At 52.2% G+C, this 27,259-nt stretch overlaps 1 protein-coding gene across 5 annotated transcripts in view; it reads right to left on the bottom strand.

Annotated features, from left to right (window-relative positions):
* The window catches only part of CFAP100 (cilia and flagella associated protein 100), a 45,764-nt gene extending 21,295 nt beyond the window's left edge, over positions 1-24,469 (bottom strand). For all 5 annotated transcript variants that reach the window (XM_067755740.1, XM_067755741.1, XM_067755742.1 and 2 more), the window contains exons 1-5: positions 24,381-24,469; positions 23,435-23,542; positions 15,261-15,335; positions 3,201-3,301; positions 1,233-1,419 (exon numbers count right to left, since the gene is read on the bottom strand). In XM_067755740.1, coding sequence (XP_067611841.1) covers positions 1,233-1,419; positions 3,201-3,301; positions 15,261-15,335; positions 23,435-23,483 — 412 coding nt within the window. In that variant the 5' untranslated portion in view covers positions 23,484-23,542; positions 24,381-24,469. The remainder of the gene's footprint in view (positions 1-1,232; positions 1,420-3,200; positions 3,302-15,260; positions 15,336-23,434; positions 23,543-24,380) is intronic.
* Between the last annotated feature and the right edge of the window lie 2,790 nt (positions 24,470-27,259).

Here is a 27,259-nt window from a genome sequence, read left to right as displayed (position 1 = left end):
GCCCACCCTGGAAGTTTTACCGGGCTGGACTTAATAATAAAAGGTCTATGGGCCAGGACAGCGAGAGAATGGGGGCGGTGAGAGAAAGGTGGGGCAGCGTGATCTCGCCTTGGGGTTCCCTAAGCACACAATGTGGGCAGCAGCTAAGTCTACCCTGGCAGGGTTTCAGCCAGGCGGAAGTTACGTGTACCTTCCGGAGTACAAGTAGGGAGGCATCGCAGCTGGGCTCAAGGCCCATGCGGGCCTCCTTCCCTGCCTTTCTGGAGAGGAAGGCCTCCAGCTGTGGATGGAACCGCGGGGCTCTCGGCCTTTTCCCTCAACTCCTCTCCTTTCCCGAAGGAGCCGGTGTGTACACAAGTTCCGTTTTCAGTCTTGAGGTCTGGCCTGGCCTCCCCGGGCTCCTCACGGGAGGTCAGACCTGCTGGGTCCAGCTTTCCCCACCCAGGTGCCACTTGCCGCTCCCACGCCTCAGAAACGGACAGTGAGGCAGAGACAAAACACACGCAGCGCTGCTTCCCTGGTGCAGAGCTCCACACACAGAACGTCCAAGCAAGCTCAGGCCCTCCTACCCAGAACAACAAGCCTCGGGCGTCAGGGGTAGAGGCTGGCGGTCTCTCCACGCTCAAATTCCCATTCAGGGCCCCTGTAGCCCATGGGGTCCAGGGCTCTCTGATCTCAATTGCTTCTTTCTAGTTTACTGGTTTATATTTCACTGGCAGCGTATTAGTGCATTTTTAGTACTTCAGATTTCCTACAGGGTCATAAAAATAATAACAGGTCACACACACACATAGCTTCCTCTCACTACCTGCAGTGTCTGAAGACGTTGAACCCGACCACCCATGAGTCTGGTGCTGTTACCAGCCAGGAGCGGAAGCTGCGGTACAAAGCCGACTTGTCCGGGACAGAGAAGCCATTCAATGCTGAAGCTCAGATGCTCGCCGCCAAGGGAAGCGCCTACGTTTTATACATTGTCCCGCCTGCGTTCACTGCAGGTCAGCATTCAGAGTGCGTGCAATGCTGGGATTCAAAGGCTTTTAGAGCAGCAATCCATGTGGAATTCATCCTTGTACCCCGGGAGGCAGAGGTCAGGCACAGAAAAGACCCCGGCCACACACGCACACTGCACCACAGCCCCGCATCTCCCGAGCCCTTTAAACGCACTGCTCAGACCGCAAGGGCGAAGACGGGATTCTGGGGCGTCAGGGCTGCGGGCGGGGGGAGGGGCACACCTCGGGTCATGGAGAGCTTCCAGGCCGTTTGCTCGTGGAAGATGCGTAGCTGCTCTGCACGCGCCCCCTGCTCCGCCACCTCGTCCTCCAGCTGCAGCTCGCGCCGCAGGCTGGCGTGCTTGGCCGCCACGTTGGACGAGTAGGTCATCTTCTCGTGCACCCGCTGCTTCTTCTTCTGCTCCCGATCCTGGGGTGGGCCGTGTAGGGCAACGGGGTCGGGCGGGGTCGGGCGGGGCCAGCCACCCACCCCTCTCCCGCCCACCAGTCCTCTCCTCGGCTCCCCGTCCGGGGCAGCGGGGGCGGCGGGGGCTTCGGAAGCGCGCACGGCGCGGAGGCGCGCACTTGGCCGGTGTGGCGGCGCGCACGTGCGGAGTGACTTGCGGAGAAGACCCTGGGGCTGTGAGCCTGCGGGAACTGCTCTGGGTACCTGAGCACAGCTACCCAGCGGTTGACAGGGAGGCGGGGCGCCAGATGAACCACAGGATGCCCGCTCAGATACGCATTCCAGATCAGTGGTGCAGGGACACACTCACTAGACATGATCCTCGTTTGTCTGAAGTTCACACTTAAACTGAGTGTCTTGTATTGTGATTTGCTAAATCTTGACAAACCGACGTTGAGGGAAACTAGATCCTCGGAGTTTCCAAAAGAAACTGGAAATCCCAAGTTTGATCTGCAAGCTCCCTACTCACTGTGGGCAGCCCGTGGTCACACGCGGGGCTCTGCACCTCCCTACCTATTCTCCACCCTGCCTGGCCTCTGGCCAGCCACCCCCAGGACTGCATCCGGCCCCAGCCCTTCACTGGGGAGGGTCTCGGGATAGGGTGGGGCGAGGGATTCTTCTTCTGAGGCCTCGTGCCCAGCCCCTCCTGCTGTCCAAGTCCTGGGCATCTTGCTGCCCGATCAGATAAGCCCTCACGTGGGTCTTCATTTGGCTTCCTGCTGGCCCTGCCGCGTGCAACACCTATTCCACCTCTAGTCTGTGGCGGGACCCTACTTTGCACGTCCGTGTACAATGAAGGTGGGAAAATGTCATGCGCTAGAATTCCAGTGGCAGAAGGTCTGCAATTTAAAGACACGGGGCAGCTGCTTGGGGTCAGTGTGAGGAGGTCGGGGCTGTGCTGGGCGGAGGAGTGTGAGGTGGCAACAGGGGCTTTGGAAGGAAGGCAGAGGCTCCCTGAGGCTGCGTCAGGCTGGGAGAAGAACGTCCAGGCTGTGCTGGCACTGGTGGAGAAAGGGGAAGTCCTGTGTGCGCGTGTTGCCATGAGTGCCGCTCAGAGTGGCTCTGTGCCTCTGTCGCTCCGCCTTCCAGGCAGGAGGTGGGGAACACCGACGGCACCGCCTGGATCCTAGGCACAGGGGCGGGGCTGGAGGACCTGCATGTCCCTGTGTGTCCTTGGTCCTGCTCGGGGTCACAGAGGGAGCCACTGCTCTAAGGAATCTCACATGCTGAGCCCTGAGTCAGGGTGGACACAGTCAGCCCATGAGGGAGCCCGGGACGCAGGCCTTGCCTGTGCGTGTGAGAGTGTGTCCCAGAAACACGGCCTGGGGCGTGTGCGTGTGTGTGTGTGTGTGTGTGTGTGTCTGGCCTCCCAGAATCCCATTGAGGGGGACTGTGCAAGGTTAGAGCATGCGGGAGGGTTCCTAGGGCCTTGAAGGTCAGGGAGAGTCTCAGGAGGGGACAGCAGCGCCTCATGCAGGGGACAGCAGAAGTTAAGGCATGTTGGCTGAGGCTGTAGCCACAGAAACTCCCCCACCCTGACAACAGCCCAGGAACAGTGGTGATGAAGCTGGTAAGACAGTGGGACAAGAGACCTGGGGCCAGGCAGTTGCGAGTGGTTTTCATCGCAAGTGGTGAGCCATTGACTATTCCAGAGTGAGAGAGTGACCTGAGCAAAGGGCAGTGTGGCTGCTGCCGTGTGAGGGAGGAAGGAGCTGCGGGCAGGCTACTCCTCGACAGATACTCACTGATAGAGACTTATTCCGCTCCTGGTGTCTGAGCAAGAAGAAATCCAGGTCCCCAGACACATGGAAAGGATTAGCTGACTGGTCAGGAACAATCGCAGACCCTGGGGAGGGAGATGCCTCGCTGGAGAAACAAGCCAGCTCTTCCAGCCGGTGATCTAGGCCTCTGGGGTCCCGGCACCCTCCCAGCCCAGCAAGGGAGTTCCACGAAAGCACAAGCGAGCAGCGAATGTTCTCTTAGATCCAGCTGTGCCTGAAGTCCACCCCTGGACCTTCCAGCTCTGGTTTAACCTGTTTGGACTCGGGCTTCTGTCCCTGCCATCTGAAAGAGACCTTGTGAACACAGACCTTCCTGTGTCTCAGACCTGTGCTATGTTCCTGGCCCTCTGTCCTCTCTCGCTTAAAGTCTCGGGAACCCCCAGTCCATAGGGGAGAGAAGCTCCACCTGCCCTTTGTAAGTGACGGAAGCAGCTGACCCTGGAGCTGAGGCACCTGCCTGCAGGGGGCAGGGGGAGCCCTGCGCTTTGTCCTTGCAGGGGTCTCCCTGAGCCTCCCAGGGGAAGGCTGAGACTGGGAGCTGGTGAGGGCAGAGTGCCTGAAGTCTGGGAGGGCAGGGCAGGAATCTGGGACGTGAGGGCTGCCAAGGATTCCAATCCTGCTGCCTCCCTCCAGTAGTAAGGGGGAGATTCCCACAGCACAGCTCACCGGGGGAGATTCCCGCAGCACAGCTCCCGGTGTCAGAGAGGTTGGGACCCGGTAGTAAGGGGGAGATTCCCGCAGCACAGCTCCCGGTGTCAGAGAAGATGGAACCCAGGGCACCAAACTAAGGGCGTAAAACTATGTTGCTTCCTCCCCCACTACCCTTGATTTAGAAGAAACAGGGTTCATTGTTAAAAAAAAGGAAATCTCGGGCTTCCCTGGTGGCGCAGTGGTTGGGAGTCCGCCTGCCGATGCAGGGGACACAGGTTCATGCCCCGGTCCAGGAAGATCCCACATGCCGCGGAGCGGCTGGGCCCGTGAGCCATGGCCGCGGAGGCTGCGCTTCTGGAGCCTGTGCTCCGCCACGGGAGAGGCCACAACAGTGAGAGGCCCGCGTACCGCAAAAAAAAAAAAAAAAAATTCGAAAGTAAAAGAAAATATCATATATAAAAAAGAACTCCTCCATTTTAAACAACTGCTGATAACATTTCTGGGGGTATTTTTTTCCTAATACTTTTCAATACACATTTTTGATAATTCTATATCTTCCTTAAAAAAAAAACCGAAACACTTTAAAGTTACTAACCCTTTGTGGACAGCATAAGGAAATATTAAGGGCTACCGTAACTCACTGCTTCACGCGGCACACTCACATGGCAAAGGCGGGCCCCACGGCACCGCCCTGGACATCCTGAGTCCTCCACTGCGCCATCGCTGACTGGCCCTCGGAGTGACTTTCCGAAGGGAGGCTAGAGGGCTGTGAGCAGTTTCCAGGCTTCAGAGACTTAGGTCGACCTGCCTTCCTGGAGGTCGGTCCCATTTTACGCCCTCACCCCCAGAAAGAGGATGCCGTTAAAGGGACATGAAGTTATGCCCTAAGAGTCTCCAAGCACCTCCACACAAGACGTGTGTCAGTTCCCACAGTGCAACGAGCTTGCAGTGGAGAAGCCTGGCAGCCTCCACACCAGCCCGGGTGAGAGGAGTCTGCATGCTGACCCCGGACGTACCCAGGACGTGCATCCCTCATGAGGAGGGGTCAGAGAAGCCTAAATACGGGCACGCTACAAAATCTTTTTTCAGCTTTTCTGTAAGAATTAGCTCCTATCAGAAAAGAGTTTTAAAAACTGAGTTGTGCTCAGGCTGAGAAGAATAGAGAAAAATTATCTGCTCCTGGCCCCAGCCCATGGGAGGGAGTCAGCAGGGGCTGTGTCAGTTCCACCCTGCTTTCTGGCAGCGCAGCCCGCCTCTGTGGAAGAGGTTAACTGCAGTAGTTAGCAAGGACTAATGTTCGTAACGACCCAATGAGGTGGGAAACACTGCGACCCCTGTGAGGAAACAGAGGCACCGAGAGGTTAGAAGCTCCCCAAGGCCACGCAGCCGTAAGTAGCTACTCCGAGACCAGCTTCCGAAGCAGAAACTGCAACTGCATTCGGGGAAGAGGGAATGTTTAGCACTAACGCGAAGGGAATCAATGGGTGATGTGAAGACGAGCCCCAAACCCAGAATGGTGATCATTCCAGGCAAACTGTTCCAGAAACTCAGTCGGTTTAACATTTACACATCAAGCAACGTACTACACCCCATTAACAGAATGAGGAAGAAAATTATATGATCATTTCAATAGATGGCAGGAAAAGTGTTTTTTAAGATTCAAAACTTACTTTGAATAAAAGTCTTAGCAACCTAGGAACAGAAGCAGACACCCCTGATCTGATCAAAGGAAGAATGGTGAGCTGACTCATGGTCCCCAAAGACGTCCGTGCCCTAGTCTGCAGCCTGTGACTGTGTTCCCTTATATAGAAAGGGGGTTTGCACATGTGATCACAGACCTTGAGACAGGAAGATGGTCCTGGATTATCCACATGGGCCCAATGTAATCACAAGGGGCCCTACAGGACAGAGGTCTGGAACAGCAGCAGGCAGAGTGGCAGCAGAAGCAGAGCTGGGGAGACGCCACGGAGACGGGAAGAGGCTGCTCTCGGGGGTGGAGGAGCGCAGGCGCCTCTAGAAGCTGGAGAAGGCGGGAAACAGATTCTCCCCTGGAGCCCCAGAAGGAGCCAGCTCTGGAGGCGCCTTGATTCCAGCCCTGTAACATTCATTTTGGACTTCTGATTTCTAGAACCCTAATAAACGTGTGTGTTTTAAACCACGGATTCTGTGGTAATTTGTTACAGCAGCAATGGGAAACCGATCCGTGTAGCCACAAGAAACCGCTAGGTAAAATACTTCCCCCCAACATTGGACACAAGGCACGGATGCCTATCTTAGCAGTGTTGTAATGAGGGTCCTCAGGATGCCACAGGCGAGAAAACGAATAAAAGGTGTAAGGATTGGAAAGAGGGGTGATGGAGTAGGGTAGAAAATCCAAAACACCTACAAACAAAATGGACACAGTTCGATCAATTAGAGATGGTTTGCAGATCTTCTTGTGAAATGAAAAAAGAATGCAGAGAAGATACAATAAACCTATGTCTTCATGACCCTGGGGGTCAGCAAAGAGTTTTAAAACAGGACTTGAAAAGTACTAACCATAAGGAAGTGATCGGTAAATTGAACTACAAAAGTAGAAACTTTTGTTTATTAAAAGGCACCACCAAGAGAGGGAAGGCAACCCACACAGCAGGGGGAGGTATCTGCAATACTCAGAACTGGCGAATGATTTGTAATCAGAATATGTAAAGAGCTCCTAGGAATCATTAAAATAAGGAGACAGACAACCCAATAGAAAAGTGGGCCGAAACAGGAGGAACAGGTGCTTCACAGCACAGAGTCATCAATGCCCCATAAACATAAGTAATTCCCCTCGCTGGTCACAGGGAATGTGAGATACTAATGCACACCCAAAGGATCAGGTAATACAGAAAGGAAGTATGTGTGCCTGGTGTTGGAGAGGTGTGGAGCAACTGGAACCCTCACACCTGTGGGTGGGCTGTGAACTGCTACAGTCACTCTGGAAGATTGTTCAGCAGCAACTACGAAAGTTTCGCATCCAGCCAGCAATTCCACTCCTCCCTACACACCCAGGGGAAACAGCCCCAGAATGGCACACACAAGAATGTTCACAGCGGGGGGCCCTCGAGATGGCAGAGGGGTAGGACAACGTGGAGTTCACCTCTCCCCAGAAACGCATCAAGAATACATCTACGGGGCCTCCCTGGTGGCACAGTGGTTGAGAATCCACCTGCCAATGCAGGGGACACGGGTTCGAGTCCTGGTCCAGGAAGATCCCACATGCCGCGGAGCAACTAAGCCCGTGTGCCACACTACTGAGCCTGTACTCTAGAGCCCGCATGCCACAACTACTGAAGCCTGCACGCCTAGAGCCCGCGTGCCACAACTACTGAAGCCTGCACGCCTAGAGCCTGTGCTCTGCAACAAGAGAAGCCACCCCAGTGAGAAGCCCATGCACCACAACGAAGTGTAGCCCCCGCTCGCCACAACTAGAGAAAGCCCATGCCCAGCAACAAAGACCCAATGCAGCCAAAAATAAATAAATAAATAAATAATACATTTTAAAAAAAAGAAAGAAAAGAAATGAGGACAGTCTCAGAGACCTCTGGGACAACATTAAATGCACCAACATTTGAATTATAGTGGTCCCAGAAGAAGAAGAAAAGAGAAAGGGCCCGAGAAAATACTTGAAGAGATTACAGTCAAAAACTTCCCTAACATGGGAAAGGAAATAGTCACCCAAGTCCAGGAAGCATAGAGTCCCATACAGGATAAACCCAAGGAGGAACAAGCCAAGATACATATTAATCAAACTAATAAAAATTAAATACCAAGAAAAGTATTAAAAGCAACACGGGAAAAGCAACAAATAACATACAAGAGAATCCCCATAAGGTTATCAGCTGATTTTTCAGCGTAAACTCTGCAGGCCAGAAGGGAGTGGCAGGATATATTTAAAGTGATGAAAGGGAAAAAACTTACAACCAAGATTACTCTACCCAGCAAGGCGCTCATTCAGATTCAACAGAGAAATCAAAAGCTTCACAGACAAGCAAAAGCTAAGAGAATTCAGCACACCAAACCAGCTTTACAACAAATGCTAAAGGAACTTCTCTAGGCAGGAGGGGAAAAAAAAAAAGAGGCCACAAGTAGAAACAAGAAAAGAACAAATGGGAAAGCTCACTGGTAAAGGCAAACATACAGTAAAGGCAGGAAATCATCCATACACAAGTATGATATCAAAACCAGCAACCATGAGAGAGGAGAGCACAAATGCAGGAAATGGGAATTGCATTTGAAATTAAGAGACCAGCAACTTAAAACAACCTTGTATATAATACACTGCTCATGGGAAATGCAAGCCAAAAAACTACAATAGATACACACAAAAAAAGGAAAAGCAGGGACTTCCCTGGTGGCACAGTGGTTAAGAATCCGCCTGCCAATGCAGGGAACATGGGTTTGATCCCTGGTCCAGGAAGATCACACATGCCGTGGAGCAACTAAGCCCGTGCACCACAACTACCGAGCCTGCACTCTAGAGCCTGTGTGCCACAACTACTGAGCACGTGCTGCAACTACTGAAGCCTACACGCCTAGAGTCCATGCTCCACCAGAGAAGCCACCGCAATGAGTAGCCCCTGCTCGCCGCAACTAGAGAAACCCCCACGTGCAGCAACGAAGACCCAATGCAGCCAAATATAAATAAATAAATAAATTTATTTTTTAAAAAAAGAAAGAAAAAGCAACCCAAACACAACACTAAAGATGGTCATCAAACCACAAGAGAACAAAAGAGGAAGGGAAGAAAAAAGACCTACAAAAACAAACCCAAAACAATTAAGAACATGGCAATAGGAACATACGTATCGATAATTACCTTCAATGTAAATGGATTAAATGCTCCAACCGAAAGACACAGGCTCGCTGAATGGATACAAAAACAAGACCCGTATAAATGCTGTCTACAAGAGACCCACTTCAGATCTGGAGAGACACACAGAGACTGAAAGTGAGGGGATGGAAAAAGATATTCCATGCAAATGGGAATCAAAAAAAAGCTGGAGTAGCAATAATCATATCAGATAAAATAGACTTTAAAATAAAGACTGTGATAAGAGACGAGGAAGGACACTACATAATGATCAAGGGATCAATCCAAGAAGAAGACATAAAAACTGTAAACATATATGCACCCAGCATCGGAGCACCTCAATACGTAAGGCAAATGCTAACAGCCATAAAAGGGGAAATCGACAGTAACACAATAATAGTGTGACTTTAACACCCCACTTACACCAACGGACAGATCAGCTGGACAGAAAATTAATAAGGAAACACAAGCCTTAAATGACACATTAGACCAGATACACTTAATTGATATTTCCAGGACATTCCATCCAAAAGCAGCAGATTACACTTTCTTCTCAAGTGCACACAGAACATTCTCCAGGATAGATCACATCTTGGGTCACAAATCAAACCTCGGTAAATTTAAGAAAACTGAAATCATATCAAGCCTCTTTTCTGACCACAACATTGTGAGATTAGAAATCAATTACAGAAAAAAAAATTGTAAAAAACACAAACACCTGGAGGCTAAACAATATGTTACTAAATAACCAATGGATCACTAAAGAAATCAAAGAGGAGATTTAAAAATACCTAGAGACAAATGACAAAGAAAACACAACAATCCGAAACATATGGGACGCAGCAAAAGCAGGATCTAAAGGGAAGTATTACAGCAATACAATCTTACCTTAAGAAAACAAGAAAAATCTCAAACAAACAACCTAAACTTACACCTAAAGCAACTAGAGAAAGAAGAACAAACAAAACCCAAAGTTACTAGAAGGAAAGAAATCATAAAGATCAGAACAAACATAAATGAAATAGAGACAAAGAAAACAATAGCAACAATCAATGAAACTAAAAGCTGGTTCTTTGAGAAGATTTACAAAATTGATAAAACTTTAGCCAGACTCATCAAGAAAAAAAAGGGAGAAGACTCAAGTCAACGAAATTAGCAATGAAAAAGGAGACGTTACAATGGACACCACAGAAATACAAAGGATCATAAAAAACTACTACAAGCAACCCTATGCCAATAAAATGGACAAGCTGGAAGAAACGGACAAATTCTTAGAAAGGTACAACCTTCCAAGACTGCACGAGGAAGAAATCAAAAATATGAACAGGCCAATCACAAGTAATGAAATTGAAATTGTGATATAAAATCTTCCAAAAAACGAAGTCCAGGACCAGATGTCTTCACAGGAGAATTCTATCAAACATCTAGAGAAAAGTTAACACCTATCCTTCTGAAACTCTTTCAAAAAATTGCAGAGGAAGGAACACTCCCAAGATCATTCCACGAGGCCACCATCACCCTGATACCAAAACCAGACAAAGATATCACAAGAAAAGAAAATTACAGACGAATATCACTGGTGAACATGACACAAAAATCCTCAACAAAATACTAGCAAACTGAATCCAACAACACTTTAAAAGGATCATACACCATGATCAAGTGGGATTTATCCCAGAGATGCAAGGATTTTTTTCAATATATGCAAATCAATCAGTGTGATACACCATGTTAACAAATTGAAGAATAAAAATCATATGATCATCTCAATAGATGTAGAAAAAGCTTTTGACAAAATTCAACACCAATTTATGATAAAAACTCTACAGAGAGTGCAAATACAGGGAACCTACCTCAACATAATAAAGGCCATATATGACAAACCCACAGATAACATCATACTCGATGGTGAAAAACTGAAAGAACTTCCTCTAAGATCAGGAACAAGACAAGGATGTCCACTCTCGCCACTATTATTCAACATAGTTTTGGAAGGCCTAGCCATGGCAATCAGAGAAGAAAAAGAAATAAAAGGAATCCAAATTGGAAAAGAAGGAGTAAAACTGTCACTGTTTGCAGATGACATGATGGTATACATAGAAAATCCTAAAGATGCTACCAGAAAAATAGTGGAGCTCATCAATGAATTTGGTAAAGTTTCAGGATACAAAATTAACACACAGAAATCTCTTGCATTCCTATACACTAACAACAAAAGATCAGAAGAGAAATCAAGAAAACAGTCCCATTTACCATCACATCAAAAAGAATAAAATACCTACGAATAAACCTACCTACAGAGGCAAAAGACCTGTACTCAGAAAACTATAAGATACTGATGAAAGAAATAAAAGATTACACAAACAGATGGAAGGCTATACCATGTTCTGGGATTGGAAGAATCAATACTGCGAAAATGACTCTACTACCCAAAGCAATCTACAGATTCGATGCAATCCCTATCAAATTACTAATAGCGTTTTTCACAGAATTAGAACAAAAAATTTTATAATTCGTATGGAAACACAAAAGACCACGAATATCCAAAGCAATTTTGAGAAAGAAAAATGGAGCTGGAGGAAGCAGGCTCCCTAAATTTGGAATATACTACAAAGCTACATTCATGAAAACCGTATGGTACTGGCACAAAAACAGAATTATAGATCACTGGAACAGGATAGAAAGCCCAGAGATAAACCCACACACATATGGTCACCTAAACTATGACAGAGGAGGCAAGAATATACAATAGAGAAAAGACAGCCTCTTCAATAAGTGGTGCTGGGAAAACTGGACAGCTGCATGTAAAAGAATGAAATTAGAACACTCCCCAACACCATACACAAAAATAAACTCAAAATGGATTAAAGACCTAAAGGTAAGGCCAGATACTATAAACTCTTAGAGGAAAACACAGGCAGAACACTCTTTGACATAAATGACAGCAATATCTTTTTCGATCCACCTCCTAGAGTAATAAAAATTAAAACAAAAATAAATTAATGGGACCTAATTAAAAGCTTCTGCACAGCAAAGGAAACCATAAACAAAACGAAAAGACAACCCTCAGAACGGGAGAAAATATTTGCAAATGAAGCAACCGACAAGGGATTTAATCTCTAAAATATACAAACAGCTCATGCAGCACAATATCAAAAAAAAAACCCAATCAAAAAAATGGACGGAAGATCTAAATACACATTTCTCCAAAGAAGACACACAGATGGCCAACAAGCACATGAAAAGATGCTCAACATCACTAATCATTAGAGAAATGCAAATCAAAACTACAATGAGGTATCGCCTCACACTGGTCAGAATGGGCATCATCAAAAACTCTACAAACAATAAACGCTGGAGCGGGTGTGGAGAAAACAGAACCCTCCTACACCGTCGGTGGGAACGTATCAATAAATTGGTGCAGCCACTATGGAGAACAGCATGGAGGTTCCTTAAAAAACAATCCCAGGCAATCCCATGCCTGGGCATATATCCAGAGAAAACCATAATTCTAAAAGATATGTGCACTCCAATGTTCATTGCAGCACTATTTACAATACCCAGGACATGGAAACAACCTAAATGTCCATTAACAGAGGAACGGGTAAAGAAGATGTGGTACATATATACAATGGAATATTACTCAACCATAAGAAGGAATGAAATAATGCCATTTGCAGCAACATGGATGCAACTAGAGATTGTCATACTGAGTGAAGTAAGTCAGAAAGAAAAAGGCAAATATATATTGCTTATATGTGGAATCTAAAAAAAGGGTACAAATGGACTTATCTACAAAACCGAAATAGAGCTACAGATGCAGAAAACAAAACATATGGCTACCAGTGGGTAAGGTGGGGGGAGGGATACATTGGGAGATTGGGATTCACATATACACACTACTACATATAAAATACATAACTAATAAGGACCTACTGTATAGCGCAGGGAACTCTACTCAATACTCTGTAATGGCCTGTATGGGAAAAGAATCTAAAAGAGTGGATATATGTTTATGTATAACTGATTCACTTTTCTGTACACCTAAAACTAACACAACAATTGTAAATCAACTATACTCCAGTAAAAAATTTTTTAAAAACTGAATGTTCGCAGCAGTATTATTTGGAGTAGCTAATAACTGGAAGCAACCTAAATGTTCACCTGTAGAAGAATACACACATTGTTGGCGTATGTACACAGCAGAATACGCACCACAACAGCGAAGGACTCCTGCTACGTGCATGTCAGATGTGATGCTGAGAAAGAAGCCGGAAGCAAAAGAGCACAGGGTGTGATTTCACTTGCACAAGGGTCAGGAGCAGATAAGAGGATTCCATGGTGAGAGCAGAACATGGGCTGTCCTTGGGGGAATGGACGGAAAAGTTCTAGATGGTGAATATGGGGTGGAGGCTGGACACAAAATTGTACCCATTTATCAAAACTTATCAAACTGTAGCCTTGAGATTTGTGCATTTCACTGTAATGAATGATACCTCAGTGAAGAAACACAGACAGACCACAGTGTGCACCCCTGACCCTTAACGTAACGTTCAGTTCAGTGCAAACATCACAGGTAGAAGAAACTGTCAGGTGGATGGCTGGTGGGATGTGCGATGCAGGGTCAGGCTGTCACACCTGAACCCGCAGGTCACTGGGTGGTCCACCACGAGACAGCTGAAAGCACAGAGCCCACCCAGGAAGGAGTCTGCAGACACAGGGGAACACGGATCCTATCAATCATCCTGGGTTAATGTCCAGCCAAAGGAAATGGGGGGCCCAGAGAAACAGCTTCAGTGACACCATCAGGAAGCGAACAGACACGTTTGTCTCGGGGACGTTCTATAGGATAATTAACGCCATTTCTCTACAAGCACAGAAAATGAAAAGACGTGGAAAGGGGCTCAGCTTGATTCAAAGAGACCGAAGATGCTCAGGTCTCATCTGACTCCCGATTGGAGTAAGTGTTCTATGGGAAGACGTTTTTGAGACAATTGGGTAAATCTGACGATGGCCTGGTTAACTGCTTACGGGCTTGTAAGAAAAGATCCCTACATTTGAAAAAGGCACACTGTAGGGATGAAATGACGTATCTGGAATTTACTTTAAAATATTGTGGCAAAATCTGCAGCAATGTGGATGCATCTAGAGATTATCACATAAGTGAAGTCAGAAAGAGAAAGGCAAATACCATATGATACCACTTATATGTGGAATCTAAAATATGACACAAATGAACCTCTCTATGAAACCGAAACAGACTCACAGACATAGAGAACAGACTTGTGGTTGCCAAGGGGGAGGGAGTATGGGGGAGGGACGGACTGGGAGTTTGGGCTTAGTAGATGCAAACTATTACATATAGAATGGATAAACCAAAGGTCCTACTGTATAGCACAGGGAACTGTATTCCATATCCTGGGATAAGCCACAGTGGAAAAGAATATAAAAAAGAATGTATATATGTGTATAACTGGGTCCTTTGCTGCACAGCAGGAATTAACACAACACTGTAAATCAACCATACTTCAATAAAAAAATAAATTTAAAAAAAGTAAAATATTCTGGCAAAGACAAAAAAAAACAGAGAAAAAGGACAGATGAAGCAAATGTGGCAAAACCTTGTCTGCCTCCAACCTGGCAATGAGCACACAAGTTCATGGACTTCAGTCTCTACTTCTGGGCAGGTTTGGATTTTGGTAACTAAAACGAAGAGGAATTGGGGTTGGGGCAGGGTGGACTGGGAAGCCTGGCCCCAGGGTGGGAGCTCGGCCTGGGAAGGGCAGGCTCGGGGAAAATGCTCACATCTGCACATCTCTGCAGAAGGATCAGACTGGCCTGTAAGGCCGGGTTGGGGGTGGGGACAGCAAAGGAACCAGGAGGGAGTCCAGGAAGCCAAGGCGTGGAGGACACAGCAGGGGCTCAGAGGATGAGGCACATGCAGCCAGCTGCCTCCTCTTCCTTCTCCTAACAGGTGGCAATCACGTGCCTCATTGAAAAGCTACACTTCTGAGACTCCCTTGCAGATACTGATGGGCCCATAACCAATGGAGTGTAGGCAGAAACTGCTGGGTGGGGCTTCTGGGGAAGAGGTCTTCCAAGATCTGAGTTAGCAGGTGGGCAATTTTGCCCTTCCCTTTGCTCCTTCTCCCTGCCTGGAATCAGATATGATGGCTGGAGCTGCCACAGCCATTTTGTGACCATGTGACAACCTTGTGGTTGAAAGGCCTGAAAATAAAGATGGTGGATCAGAAAGACTTGGGACCTGGTGACCTGGAAGATTTTGTAGAACTGCCGTTGGTGGAGCTCCATGGAGCCCTGGTCTGCCTCCCACGTTTCTCGTTACAGGAGGAAAAATAAACCCTACTTTGTGGTTTATGTTCCTATCATTTCACGTTTCAGTAACCCAATTCCGAATGGAAACAGAAGCATTTCTCTCTGTCTGTCACACTGAAAACTAGGTCTGAAGGCATCTGGGTGCTGAGGGAGAGAGTCTGCCTCCCACCAACTGGGACCTCAACTCCCAGCTGCAGAATTACCTTTGGTTTTTTCCCCATGTTTCTTTTTTTCTTCAATGACTGAAGAACTATTGTCCACGGATTCCGGGCTCTTCTCTGGGGAGACACAAAAGTAAGGGCCACAGCAAATGACTCATTGGCTTGGTACAGCTGTGAATACAGTGTGAGGCTGGGGAGACCCCAGATACTAGGACTCCAGTCCCACGGTCTCCCCTACCAGCTGACCCTCAGTTTCCACATTGGAGAGGATTATGCTGACTTTGCCAGGAGGCTGTGAGAATTGTGCAAGAGAATGGCCACAAAAATTCCTAGCACACGTGCCTGGCGCACAGAAGGCGTCTTGTGCGTCCCTTTCGGCACCCCTCTCTTTGCTCCTAAGGGCAGAGCGGGACTGTTTTTCATGGAGGCCACGGCCCGTAAGCCTTTGATGCCCACCCAGCCAGCCCTTGGGCCGCAAGCCTCCCAGGGCTTCCGAGGGCTGCAGCGGAAGACGCGGAGACCCCCTGCCCACTGCTCTCTTGTCCGCTGACACCACAGCACCAGCGGCAGGCAGGCAGCAAAGGGACTGCTGGAGCCAAGGGGATGACGAGGGGGAGAGGGACCTGCTGGTCTGTTGGGATGACGCTCCCACATCAGCACTGAATCCCCCAGAGCTCCTCTGCTCGCCAGGCATCCCCAGAAGGTACTGCAGATGCCTGCATCTCAGCAAAAGCAGTGCCCCAAGCTTCCCCCAGACGTGCCCCCGGGCCCCCTCCTACTCCCCTCAGCACCTGCCCCTCACCAGCCTCCACTGCCCCCCAGGCCCTGCTTGACCCCCGAGGCCCAGCGCTCATCCTCGACGTGCCTTTCCCGCCACCGGGGCCCGCGCCCACACGCCCGCCCTTCCCACGTCCTGCCCCCGCCCGGCTTCTTCCCGGCGTCCGGCCGCCCGCTCTCCCGTGGGACGACGGCAGCTCACACCGCCCGGCGCCTCCCCAGGCTCAGCCCCAGACCGGTCGCCACGTCCAGTCCCCACAAAGCTCGGGAGACCCGTGCTGCTCCTCAGGAACCGAGGAGACAAGACGCGAGAGTTGGGTGTCACCCGAGGCCGAGCGGGGACGTCACAGGCCCGACGCCTGCCGGCCCCGACCCCCTGGGCAGTGCTGCCCTCTGGAAACGCCCGTGGCCCCGGTGCCACGAGAGAAAGGCGTGGATCTGTGCTTCCCGACGGGGCTGTGAATGGGGTCAGGCCCTCCCCATCCTTGGGCTGGGGCTCCGCAGGGATCAGGGCGAGACCCTCGAGATAGCGGGTGCTGCCCGGTGGCCCCCAGCTCCACTCTCCCCTCTGGCAGAACCAGAGAACGAGGGGTGCGTTCCAGGCGTCCTCCCGCCACCCCCAGCGCCGCCCTGAGCTCTGCTTCCTGGGTGCTGTTCCGAGCGGCCAGCCTGGGTCCTGTGCCTGGCCCTCTGACCCGCCATCCCCCTTCTAGTTTATCCCAGAGACACGTGGGAATCACGCACAGGTGTCAACTGCCGCGCCGGAGGAAAAAGCGAACACTGGGAAGGGAATTAGCCCTCAGTAGAGGAGGTGTGGTGGATGCTGGTGTGTCATTCCGTGGGCACAGGGCGTGGATGTGGACGGTTAAATGGATGTGCACGTGGAGGGCGGCTGCCCAGATCAAGCCCCGGGGGGTGCTCGCTGAGCCGCTCTGCCTCGTCCCCTGCCCCCCGCACTTCAGCCACCCAGCCTCCCTGGGCCCCTCACACAGGACGAATGGTTCCTGCCCCAGGGCCTTTGCACAGAGGGGCTCCCCGACTCCCGCCACACCGGACAGTGTGAATTTCCTTCTCTCCCAGCTCCTGTCTTCCTCTCTGAAATCACCCGAGTCACCTGTTGCTTCCTTCTGCCTTCCACCCCTGAATCCCAACCTCACGAGGCTGGTTCGGCCCACAGCCGTCCTGGTACCCAGTGGAAGCAGTTGAGGAACTGGCACAAACGAAGGAGAACGTGCAGGGGTGTGAGTGTTCCCTCACAGCCCTCGGGTACAGGAAAGTCACAAGCCTTTAGCTCCTGGGATGCCCACCCTTCCCCTGCAGGCAACTGTACACCGGCCACCAGCTCCCCTGCCAGCCTGGGCTCAGTGGGGCACGGGGAGCGCCAAAGCAGCCACGCTCACAGCCCAAGAGGAAGGGAGCGGGGAGCCCCTGCTAGCGACGTGTCTCTGCCTGCTGTGTGCTCGTTGGCCACCTGCACCTCTTCCGTGGAGAAACGTCTATTAAGCTCTTTGCCCACTCTCTAACTGGGTTGTCTGTTTTCACTCGTTGTTGAGTTTCAGGGCTCTCCGTGTGTTTTGGATATTAACCTCTCATCAAAGCTTTCCTTAAGTGTCTGCCTCCCAAAGCCGGGGAAGGGGCCGACAGACATGGCAGGGAAGTTATGGCAGCTGTGGGGCTGAAAGAATGACCAGCCTCTGCGCGGCCCCTCCGCAATGAAACACACAGCCCCCATCTGGGACGACGAGGTCCTTGCTGCCCACCCTGGCACCCACAAGCCACGGCGGGAACTCAGGCCACCCTCCCCACTGCTCCGGGACCGGAGACTGGGGACCGGCAGCCCCTCCACCAAATGCCAAAGGTCACCAGGATCTCCCAGCCTCTCCATTTAGTTCTCCATTTAGTCCTGGAAGCCGCGGAGCTCGTCCGGGGTTCTGACAGTTCCTGCCTGCTCAATGCTCGTTTGTGTGGAGAGAGTGACTCCCAGGTCTTCCTGCTGGGTCGCCTCCCGTGACGTCACCCCATTCACAGATATTTTGTTCTTCTAGACGCCAGTGTGGACGGAACTGCCCCTTAATTTCCATGTTGGATGGGGCACTGCTGGTGTATAGAAACACAACTAATTCCTGAGTGCTGACCTTGTACCCTGCAATGTTGCTAAACTCATGTATTAGCACAGGTAGCTTTCTTGGGGATTCCTGGGCATTCTCTACATATAGGATCTGTGAACAGAGTCTCCCCTCTTCCGTCCCCATCTGAAGCCCTTTTACTTCCCTTCCTTGTCTGAATGCCCTGGTGAACCTCAGCACGGTGTTGAAAGGCACTGATGAAAGCGCCTGGTCTTTGGGGAAACCTTGCAGCCTAACAGAATTTTACTGAAGGCTTTTTAGGTGCCGGGTTCTGGAGACGCAGCAGCGTAAGAGGTACAGAGCAGCCCCTGCCCTCATGGAGCCGACACTCTACTGGGGAGAGAGAGAAACAAGGTAAGTAGGGAAAGGTCAGGCAGGTCGGGGAGGGAACAAAGACGGGCACAGCGAGGAGGAGCGCGGGGAAGGTGCGGCCGCCCCGTGACTGAACTGCACGCGGGGCTCACTGCGGGGCCTCACGCTGAATAAACTCCTGAAGGGAGTGAGGGGGACGGAGCCTCAGGGGGAGGGCCTTCTGGGCAGGGGACCCTGCAGGTCTGTCCCAGCAGCACAGGCGGCCAGTGGCGCGAACGGGACGAGCACAGAGAGGACAGCTGCCTATCACCGTCCCCCCAAACTCTCCGAAAGCAGGCGACGCCTCCGTGTCCTCGACCTCTGCACCCCAGCCCGGCACAGAGCAGCTGTGCTCATGCCCGGCCCGATCTTGCAGCTCCCCAGATGAAGGTTGGGTCACTTAAAACCAGGGCTCCTAGGCAGGAATGTACAGTGGAGAAAGGACAGCCTCTTCAATAAGTGGTGCTGGGGAAACTGGACAGCTACATGGAAAAGTATGAGATTAGATCACTCCCTAACACCATACACAAAAATAAGCTCAAAATGGATTAAAGACCTAAATGTAAGGCCAGAAACCATCTAACTCTTAGAGGAAAACATAGGCAGAACACTCTATGACATAAATCACAGCAAGATCCTTTCTGACCCACCTCCTAGAGAAATGGAAATAAAAACAAAAATAAACAAATGGGACCTAATGAAACTTCAAAGCTTTTGCACAGCAAAGGAAACTATAAACAAGACCAAAAGACAACCCTCAGAATGGGAGAAAATATTGGCAAATGAAGCAACTGACAGGGGATTAATCTCCAAGATTTACAAGCAGCTCATGCAGCTCAATAACAAAAAAACAATCAACCCAATCCAAAAATGGGCAGAAGACCTAAATAGACATTTCTCCAAAGAAGATATACAGACTGCCAACAAACACATGAAAGAATGCTCAACATCATTAATCATTAGGGAAATGCAAATCAAAACTACAATGAGATATCATCTCCCACCAGTCAGAATGGCCATCATCAAAAAATCTAGAAACAATAAATGCTGGAGAGGGTGTGGAGAAAAGGGAACACTCCTGTACTGCTGGTGGGAATGTGAATTGATACAGCCACTATGGAGAACGGTATGGAGGTTCCTTAAAAAACTACAAATAGAACTACCATATGACCCAGCAATCCCACTACTGGGCACATACCCTGAGAAAACCATAATTCAAAAAGAGTCATGTACCAAAATGTTCATTGCAGCTCTATTTACAGTAGCCAGGAGATGGAAACAACCTAAGTGTCCATCATCGGATGAATGGATAAAGAAGATGTGGCACATATATACAATGGAATATTACTCAGCCATAAAAAGAAATGAAATTGAGCTATTTGTAATGAGGTGGATAGACCTAGAGTCTGTCATACAGAGTGAAGTAAGTCAGAAAGACAAAGACAAATACCGTATGCTAACACATATATATGGAATTTAAGGGGAAAAAATGTCATGAAGAACCTAGGGGTAAGATGGGATCAAAGATACAGACCTATTAGAGAATGGACTTGAGGATACGGGGAGTGGGAAGGGTAAGCTGTGACAAAGCGAGAGAGTGGTATGGACATATATACACTACCAAACGTAAGGTAGATAGCTAGTGGGAAGCAGCCGCACAGCACAGGGAGATCAGCTCGGTGCTTTGTGACCGCCTAGAGGGGTGGGATAGGGAGGGTGGGAGGGAGGGAGACGCAAGAGGGAAGAGATATGGGAACACATGTATATGTATAACTGATTCACTTTGTTATAAAGCAGAAACTAACACACCACTGTAAAGCAATTATACCCCAATAAAGATGTTAAAAAAAAAAAACAGGGCTCCTAAACCGCCAAAGTCAACGACTGAACCCGGCCCCCATGCCCAGGGTCAGCAGCGGCAGGGGAAGGCACGTGCACACGCGCTGGCGGAGCACGCAGGCCGACAGCCAGGCCTCAGCAGGGAGGACCCCTCCCAGCAGCCCCCTCCCCCCACCCACACGGGGAAATACACTCGGCCGCTCAAGGGGTGGCCCCCAGGCCCCGCCCCCACGAGGAGCCCCAGAGATGCGGGGACCAGCTGCAGGCCAGGTCTCCCGGAAGGGGCTCTGCACTGGGGTCCTGCAGCCCTGCCCCCACCAGTCCCGACTGGGGAGCCTGGGGCCCACTCTGGCGTTGCTGGCCGCTCTGCCAGGCCAAGGTCCCACCAGGCATCCTCTACCCTCTGTGCCAGGGCCAGGCCTTGCCCAGGGTCTCGAGGGAGCCGCGGCCAGTGGCCCCCTGCCCAAGGGGGACGGAATGGCACCCCAGCCACAGAGTCATAAAACCCAGACACCGGGCTGTGTCCTGCTCAAACCCTCTCCGTCATCCCCACGGAGCCCAGCGGTCCCCCTACGCCCACAAGGCCCTGCACGCTGGTCCACACTGGCCTTCTGTCTCTTCCGCCAGCCCTCATGCCCATTCCCATGTCAGGGCCTCCGCTGGCCTCGCCCACTGCCTAGGACACCCGTCCACGCGTTCATTTTGCAGGACAGTGACCCACTGGTGTCAAATGTCGCTTCCTCCCAGAGGCCTCCCCGCCCCCTGGGCTGCAGCAGATACAGAACGATCGCCCGATTCCCAGCGACTGCGTCCCTCGCCCCAACCTAAGTCCCAGGACGGGCAACTCCATCAGCGCTACTCACCTGAGTCCCCAGGGCCTAGGACCCATGCCCACGCACAGCCGGCACTCACTAAGCACGTGCAAATGAGGAACAAACCCAGAGCCCACTCCTCCCGTGTTCCATCCCAGCTAAGTCCTTGCCCACACCCCCAGCCACCCCTCATCCTGCAGCCTGCAGCGTCTCGTCCAACTCTGGCCCCACGCATGCAGACGCAGCCCAGGCCCTGGAGGACGGGCGGTGGGCGCGCTAACAGCAACGGTGCAGACACTGCACCAGCAACAGGGATGCGCCTACGGTTGGCAGAGCTGCACGTGTGCCCAGCCCTCCCGCCCCACGGCAGCCCTCGGGAAGACAGGCTGTTCCTCCTCCACAGATGGGGCAGCTGAGGCTGACCGAGGCGACCCGAGCAACTAGGTGTGTCTGACGCCAGTGCCCCTGCCCGCGGCCTCTGTCTGCGGCTGGGGTCCAGACGCCCTGTCCGCACCTGGCCCAGACTCGGAGTTCAGTGTCCCCAAGCCCCTCCCCCGAAGAGGGCTCAGGCTGTTCCTGGCCCCCACCGTGGTCGCCAGCCCCTGTGGCCGAACCCAGGATGCCAGGCTCAGCAGTCTTCCTGGCTCGAGCCCCAGTCGACACACCCTCACCCAGGTCGACTTCCCTCACCGGCCTTGCTCAGCTCCCGCGCCCAGCCCAGCCTGCCAATGCCCTGGGTCTGTCGGCTTGGCCGTGCCGGCCTGGCCTGGTTTCCTCCCTAATGCACAGACCCTCAACCCAGCTCAGGGACGCCTCCTGCTTGCTTGTCACCTCCACGGGTATGATCACAGAATCTTGAGGGCCACAGGATGCCCTCCATCTAACCAGCCCCTGGGACCATAGAGTCGATCAGCATCGTTTATAAAGCTCTCAACTGTCTTGCGAGCGCACCTGTGTTGCATTGTTTTGGGTGCGCATTTAGAGTTGATTTGTTATCTGTCAACATTGCAGAGCTATCTTTTTTTTTTCTCTTTTTGGTAACCCCATTTCAGCCTTCGTTTTTCAATTTACTAGGGAGCAGAGTAAGTGAGAGGCAGAGCACACGGTGTAAACGCGCGACCGCTGCTGAGAGCAGCCCACCAACAGCGAACTGGTTAAAGAATTCTGCTACCTGCACACGGGGGTCGCTCTTTGCCGCAAGCACTAAGGGTGTAAGGGAGCTCGACGTGGTCATAAAGAGCTGTCTCCACCACGTCTGGGTCAACGGGAAGCAAGGCCCGGGAAGCGTCGCTGCTGTGTGGCCGTTTGTGCGAGAAAGGACAGGCCGCCTCTGCGCATTTGCTTGTACGTGCACAAGGCGTGAGCGTGGCGGGTGTCACGCGTGGAGGGAGACGGAGACATAGCAGCCTCCACGTTGGGAGGCAGGTAGGGCTTTTCACAAGGGCGGCTATCGACACACTTTTGAATCCGAACCACAGGAAAATTAAACCAAAAGCTGAAGAAACGCCCAGCGTGCAGACAGCGGACGTTGTGCCCCTCCCGCCCCCTCAGCCCCAGCGGCCTCTCACGCGCCACGCAGCGGGAGCACCTGGCCGCGCACGTGTGCCTCCAGAGGGGGAGGGACTTCGCACGGGGGCGGGTCTGCGCAAAGCTGAGCCCCACCTCCGCGGCGGCGCTTTCCTCAAAGCCTGTTTGGGGTGCATTCTGTCCCCCCCAAAACGAATGCTTTCGAATATCTGAAATCCTAACTCCCAGGACTTCAGAATGTGAGCCTGTCCAGAAACAGGGTGGCCGCAGATGTAACTAAGACGAGGTCATGCTGGGCTACCGTGGTTGCCTAATACCATATGCCTCCTGTCCTCAAGAAAAAGGGGCTATTTGGAGCACACACACGTAGAACGCCACGTGAAGACGAAGGTACACGCTGAGCTGATGCTTCCACACGCCCAAGAACCCCAAAGATCGCCAGCACACCCCCAGAAGCTGCGAGAGAGCATAGGACAGAGTCCCCCCCTCGCGGCCGCAGAAAGGAACCAGCCCTGCCCACGACACCTCGATTGTGGACCTCTGGGCCCCAGAACTGTGAAAAGACACACTTCTGTTATTTAAGCGCCCGGCCTGGGGCGGGGCTTTGTCACAGTGGCCCTAGGAAGCAAGACATGCAGTTTCTAGGGAACCTGGCAAACCTGGGATTTCTGGTTCGCGGCCTGATTTAGAATCACTGTGGCCCTTGATTACATCTAGACCTCACTGTGCAGACCCGCAAGGCTGCCTTTGACGCTGAGAGAGCCCACCCCAGCCCAGAACTTACTGTTGAAACTTATGCCCTTGGAGACCAGAGGAGGCAGGACCTTTGACATCCGGGCGAAGGAGGGAGCGCTCACCGATAAGCTTGCAATTGGCTAAAGCAGATTCCAACCTGGGGAGAGAGACGCGGCCTGAGCCAGCTGGGCCCGCCCCCAGCCCCCGGCCCACGCGCGGGGTGGCTGGGAACAGCGGCGCTCCCTGAGGGCGCGCCACGAGGCCCACACCTGCAGTTCCTGGCGTTCCGTACGACCTCGCTCCCCTCCTCGGCTCGGTTCCAGCCGCCCTACCTAGTCTTCCTGGTCCCAGATCAGGCCTCCCCCACACCCAGACCTGAGCTCAAGCGTCACCCCTCCGGAGAAGCATCTTCTCAACACCCCACCCACTCCCATTTGACCGATTACCAATACTTGATTTATCACTTTGACAATCGGTTGATTGCCTGTCTGCCCCTAGAACGTAAGCTCCCCGAGGACGGGGTGAGGCACTGATTCGTGCCTTCTCAAGCGTCTGGCCCCGCCGTGGCGCTTCTTAAGTACCGAACGAGTTTGCATTTTGCAGAGGCGGAGGCAAAGCGGCAAGCTGTCCGAAGGCACACAGCCAGGAAGGGCCCAGGCTGGGACTCCAGTCCAAGCTTCCTCGACTCCAAAACTTGCACCCTTCCAGCCACATTCCGGCTGCAGCCTCCACGAAAGGAACCGTGTACTCGGGCAGGACGGGGTCCCCCCACACCCCTGTCTGGGCCGTCGGGCCTACGGCAAGGGTGACCGGGCCGAGAGGCAAGAAGGGTGCCCAGATGGCTGGGTATGTGATAAGGCCAGTAAAGTACGGGCAAGGAAGGGGGAGAGCGTTGCAACGGGGGCTTGGAAGGGCGCCCGAGGTGTGCGGCCCCGCCCCGCACACACTACGCCCCGACCCCGCGCGCCCCCAGCCCGGGTCCAGCGCGCACTCACGGGATCCGCACGACCGCGCTCGCTCCGAAGCCTCTGCGCACCTGGACTCGTCTCCCCGAGCCCGGGCCTTCGGTTTACGTCGCCATGGCAACCATTCTCCCGGCAGGCGGGGCTGTGACGTCACAAAGGCTCCGGGGGCCCTGCTGCCCACGAGCCGCAGGGGGGCTGCGCAGCTCAGAGCAAGCGCCCGGCCCAGGTTTCTTTCCTTTCTCGGTCTTCACCATTCCGCCCCCCTTCTGCTCATTTTCCTTCATTCTCTGATTCATTTTTTCACCGGGCACCAGGTTGCTCGTGGTACGAAAATATACCTGGTCCTTCCTGCGGAGTGGACCTCACTTTCTAGAGGGGCGGCTCTTAAAAGTGTGGTATCGGGCGGCAGCATCACACATGCTGGGAACTCGTTAGCAAAGCAGATGTTCTGCCTGGCCGAAGCAGAAGCTATGGGGGCTGCGGGGCCCGGAGATCTGGGCTGTAACAAGCCCTCCAGGAGGTGACTGCGGTGCTGGCTCAGGTTGGAGAACCACCGCTCCAGACGGTGCATGAGACATAAAATAAAGGCAGAGTGACAAATCTGTCAGTAAAAAGAGGGAGGGATCCCGGTTAAATCGCCCAGATTCACCAGCTGTTGTGGCCACGGGCACCAGGGCCTGCCCTCTGCCTTCCCGGCTGAGGGCCCCCTTTCCCCCCAAAACAGCAGGAGGCCCCTCCTTGAGATTTGACCGTGGCCACCGTTTCTGCCCACGCATCTCGGGGATTTATAGATTGACAAGGGCATGTGGGGCCCTCTGCGGTCCTCTGGACAGTCTGCAGACAGGCCAGTACTGTAGTGCCAGTGGGAGTCCCAGCAGCTCCTGGGTCTGCCCAAGGCGGGATTAGTGGGTGGGGAGACCAGTTCCACGAGTGGGAGGGGGGAAACCCGCGGGTGGAAGGAGCGAGAATCCCTGAATCACCCCTGGAGGGGTGGGACCCAACAGGCAGTAACCACGGTGTTCTTCGTACAAGGCAGGAAGTTCTATTGTGTTAAGCCACACATGGGATTTGTGTGTGTGTGCACACGCGTGTATGTATGGGGGAGTATATGTTACAGCAGCTGGTGTCGGGTGCCCTGAGCAGACAAGTGTCTCCCCCACCCCCCGGGACTCTCACAATCTACTGATCCAGCCGCTGCCTGACTCTGCAGCCCAGCCTCCTTGCTAGCTGTCAGAGCCACGGAAGAGAGAGCTGGGCACTGAGTTTGGGGTCTAGAAGCCACAACAGGCTCTGTGAACCAGCGACTGAGATGGGAGAGCACAGAGTTCCGAGAGGGTTCATCTCAAGCAACACCTGTTCTAACGAGACTTTAGGAATCTGGAAAAAAAGGCAACCGAAAGGAGAAAATCCAATCCCTTGTTAACAACACGTGAGCTTATTTTCCTCGAAGAAGGTGTGGCAGTCAGAGCTCTTGGGAACAGAAACAGAAATCAACGGTAGCCGGTTAAAGGGGAAAGGGGCAGGGGGGCTCCCCGAATCTGCAGGGCGTGGGAGCCAGGCTGAGAGATGGTGTGACCAGGAGCGAGCCCAAAGCCGGCTGCAGGTGTGTCCTGGAGGAGACCCCTTGGCTGTGATGGGGGTCCTGATGTGTGATTTTCATCCTCAGAACCTGGGTCACCTGCCCACACTTCATGTCTCATAGGCAGGAGCCTAAGGGTCCCACCTCCGCCCTGACTGCAAGAGAGGCGGGAGAGAGATCTTCTAAGGTGGGAAGTGGGGACTCCTAAGATGGGGCCCCCAGCCCAGGAGGGGTGTCAGAGGTACAGGTGGTCCAGCCTGAGGACAGGAGCTGGTGTGTTTCCATGGCGCCAGGTCTCAGGTCACTCCTGCAAAACCGACTCTGTGCCTGTGCTTCTATCCACCCCTTTCTTTGGAATGACCTTTATTCTCCTGTCAAACTCCTAGTGTTACGAAACCCAGGTTCACTGCTTGCTGCTCAAGCGTCCAATACTGAGAGACAAGTGTTGCATAAAAGGAAAGGTGGCTTTACTGAGGAAGCCGGCAATCCTGGGGAGACAGTGGACTCACGTCCCAAAGAACCAGCTCCCCACTCCCCAGGTTTTGCTCGGAGATTCTATAGGGGAAAGAGGAAGGGGTTCCGTGCTGAGGAGAGGGCTGTGGGGGCGTGGTCAGCTCGTGGACATCCTTCTGATTGGCTGGTGGTGAGGTAACAGGGAGTCGGCCTCATCAACCTTCTGGTTCCAGCTAGTCTGGGCCTACGTGCTAGTGGGCAGCAGGCAGTTAACTTCTCCCACCTGGTGGGGGCTTCAGTATCTGCAAAACAGCCCAAGGGACATGGCTCAGAATAGTGTCTATAGCCCTTGAGGAGGGACTAAAGGTCCTTGACTTTGTTTAATGGCTAAACCATCATTGTTTTGTCTTGCTTGACTGTTTTCCTTCCTTTCCGCATTCTCTCATTTCTCTGATTAAATATATTCTTCGGGTAAAGTTTTTCTACAGACAAGAGGCAGGTGGAGGACGTGGGGAGGGGGGTGTTGTCCCAGGAAGGCCCTATAGGGTCCTGCTCGCTGACACTACATTTCTCAAGACTCAGTTCAGGGCTGGCCTCCTAGGAGGCATCCCTGGAACAGAGCATTTTGTTGCTCTGTGCAGTCACGGCCTGCATCCTCCGGGTCCATCCGCCAACACGTCCTAGCCCTGCCTCCTCTGGATCCTGGGTGGGTCCAGCGGGGGAGAGACTGGGGGGCGAGAGACGTGGTGGAGCCAGAGCATCTGTCCCCTCCCTCACAATTCATCCCCATTTTGGTATCTAGTTACTTCCATCGTGTGTGTAACAAATTCCCTGTATTAAATTCCCTCTCTATGAAACCCCCGAGGGCTTCTGTTTT

This window comes from Pseudorca crassidens, chromosome 10, assembly GCF_039906515.1.
Source record: "Pseudorca crassidens isolate mPseCra1 chromosome 10, mPseCra1.hap1, whole genome shotgun sequence".
Taxonomy (NCBI): domain Eukaryota; kingdom Metazoa; phylum Chordata; class Mammalia; order Artiodactyla; family Delphinidae; genus Pseudorca; species Pseudorca crassidens.
Note: the sequence above shows the minus strand (reverse complement) of the source record. Positions and strands in the feature narration are given on the sequence as shown.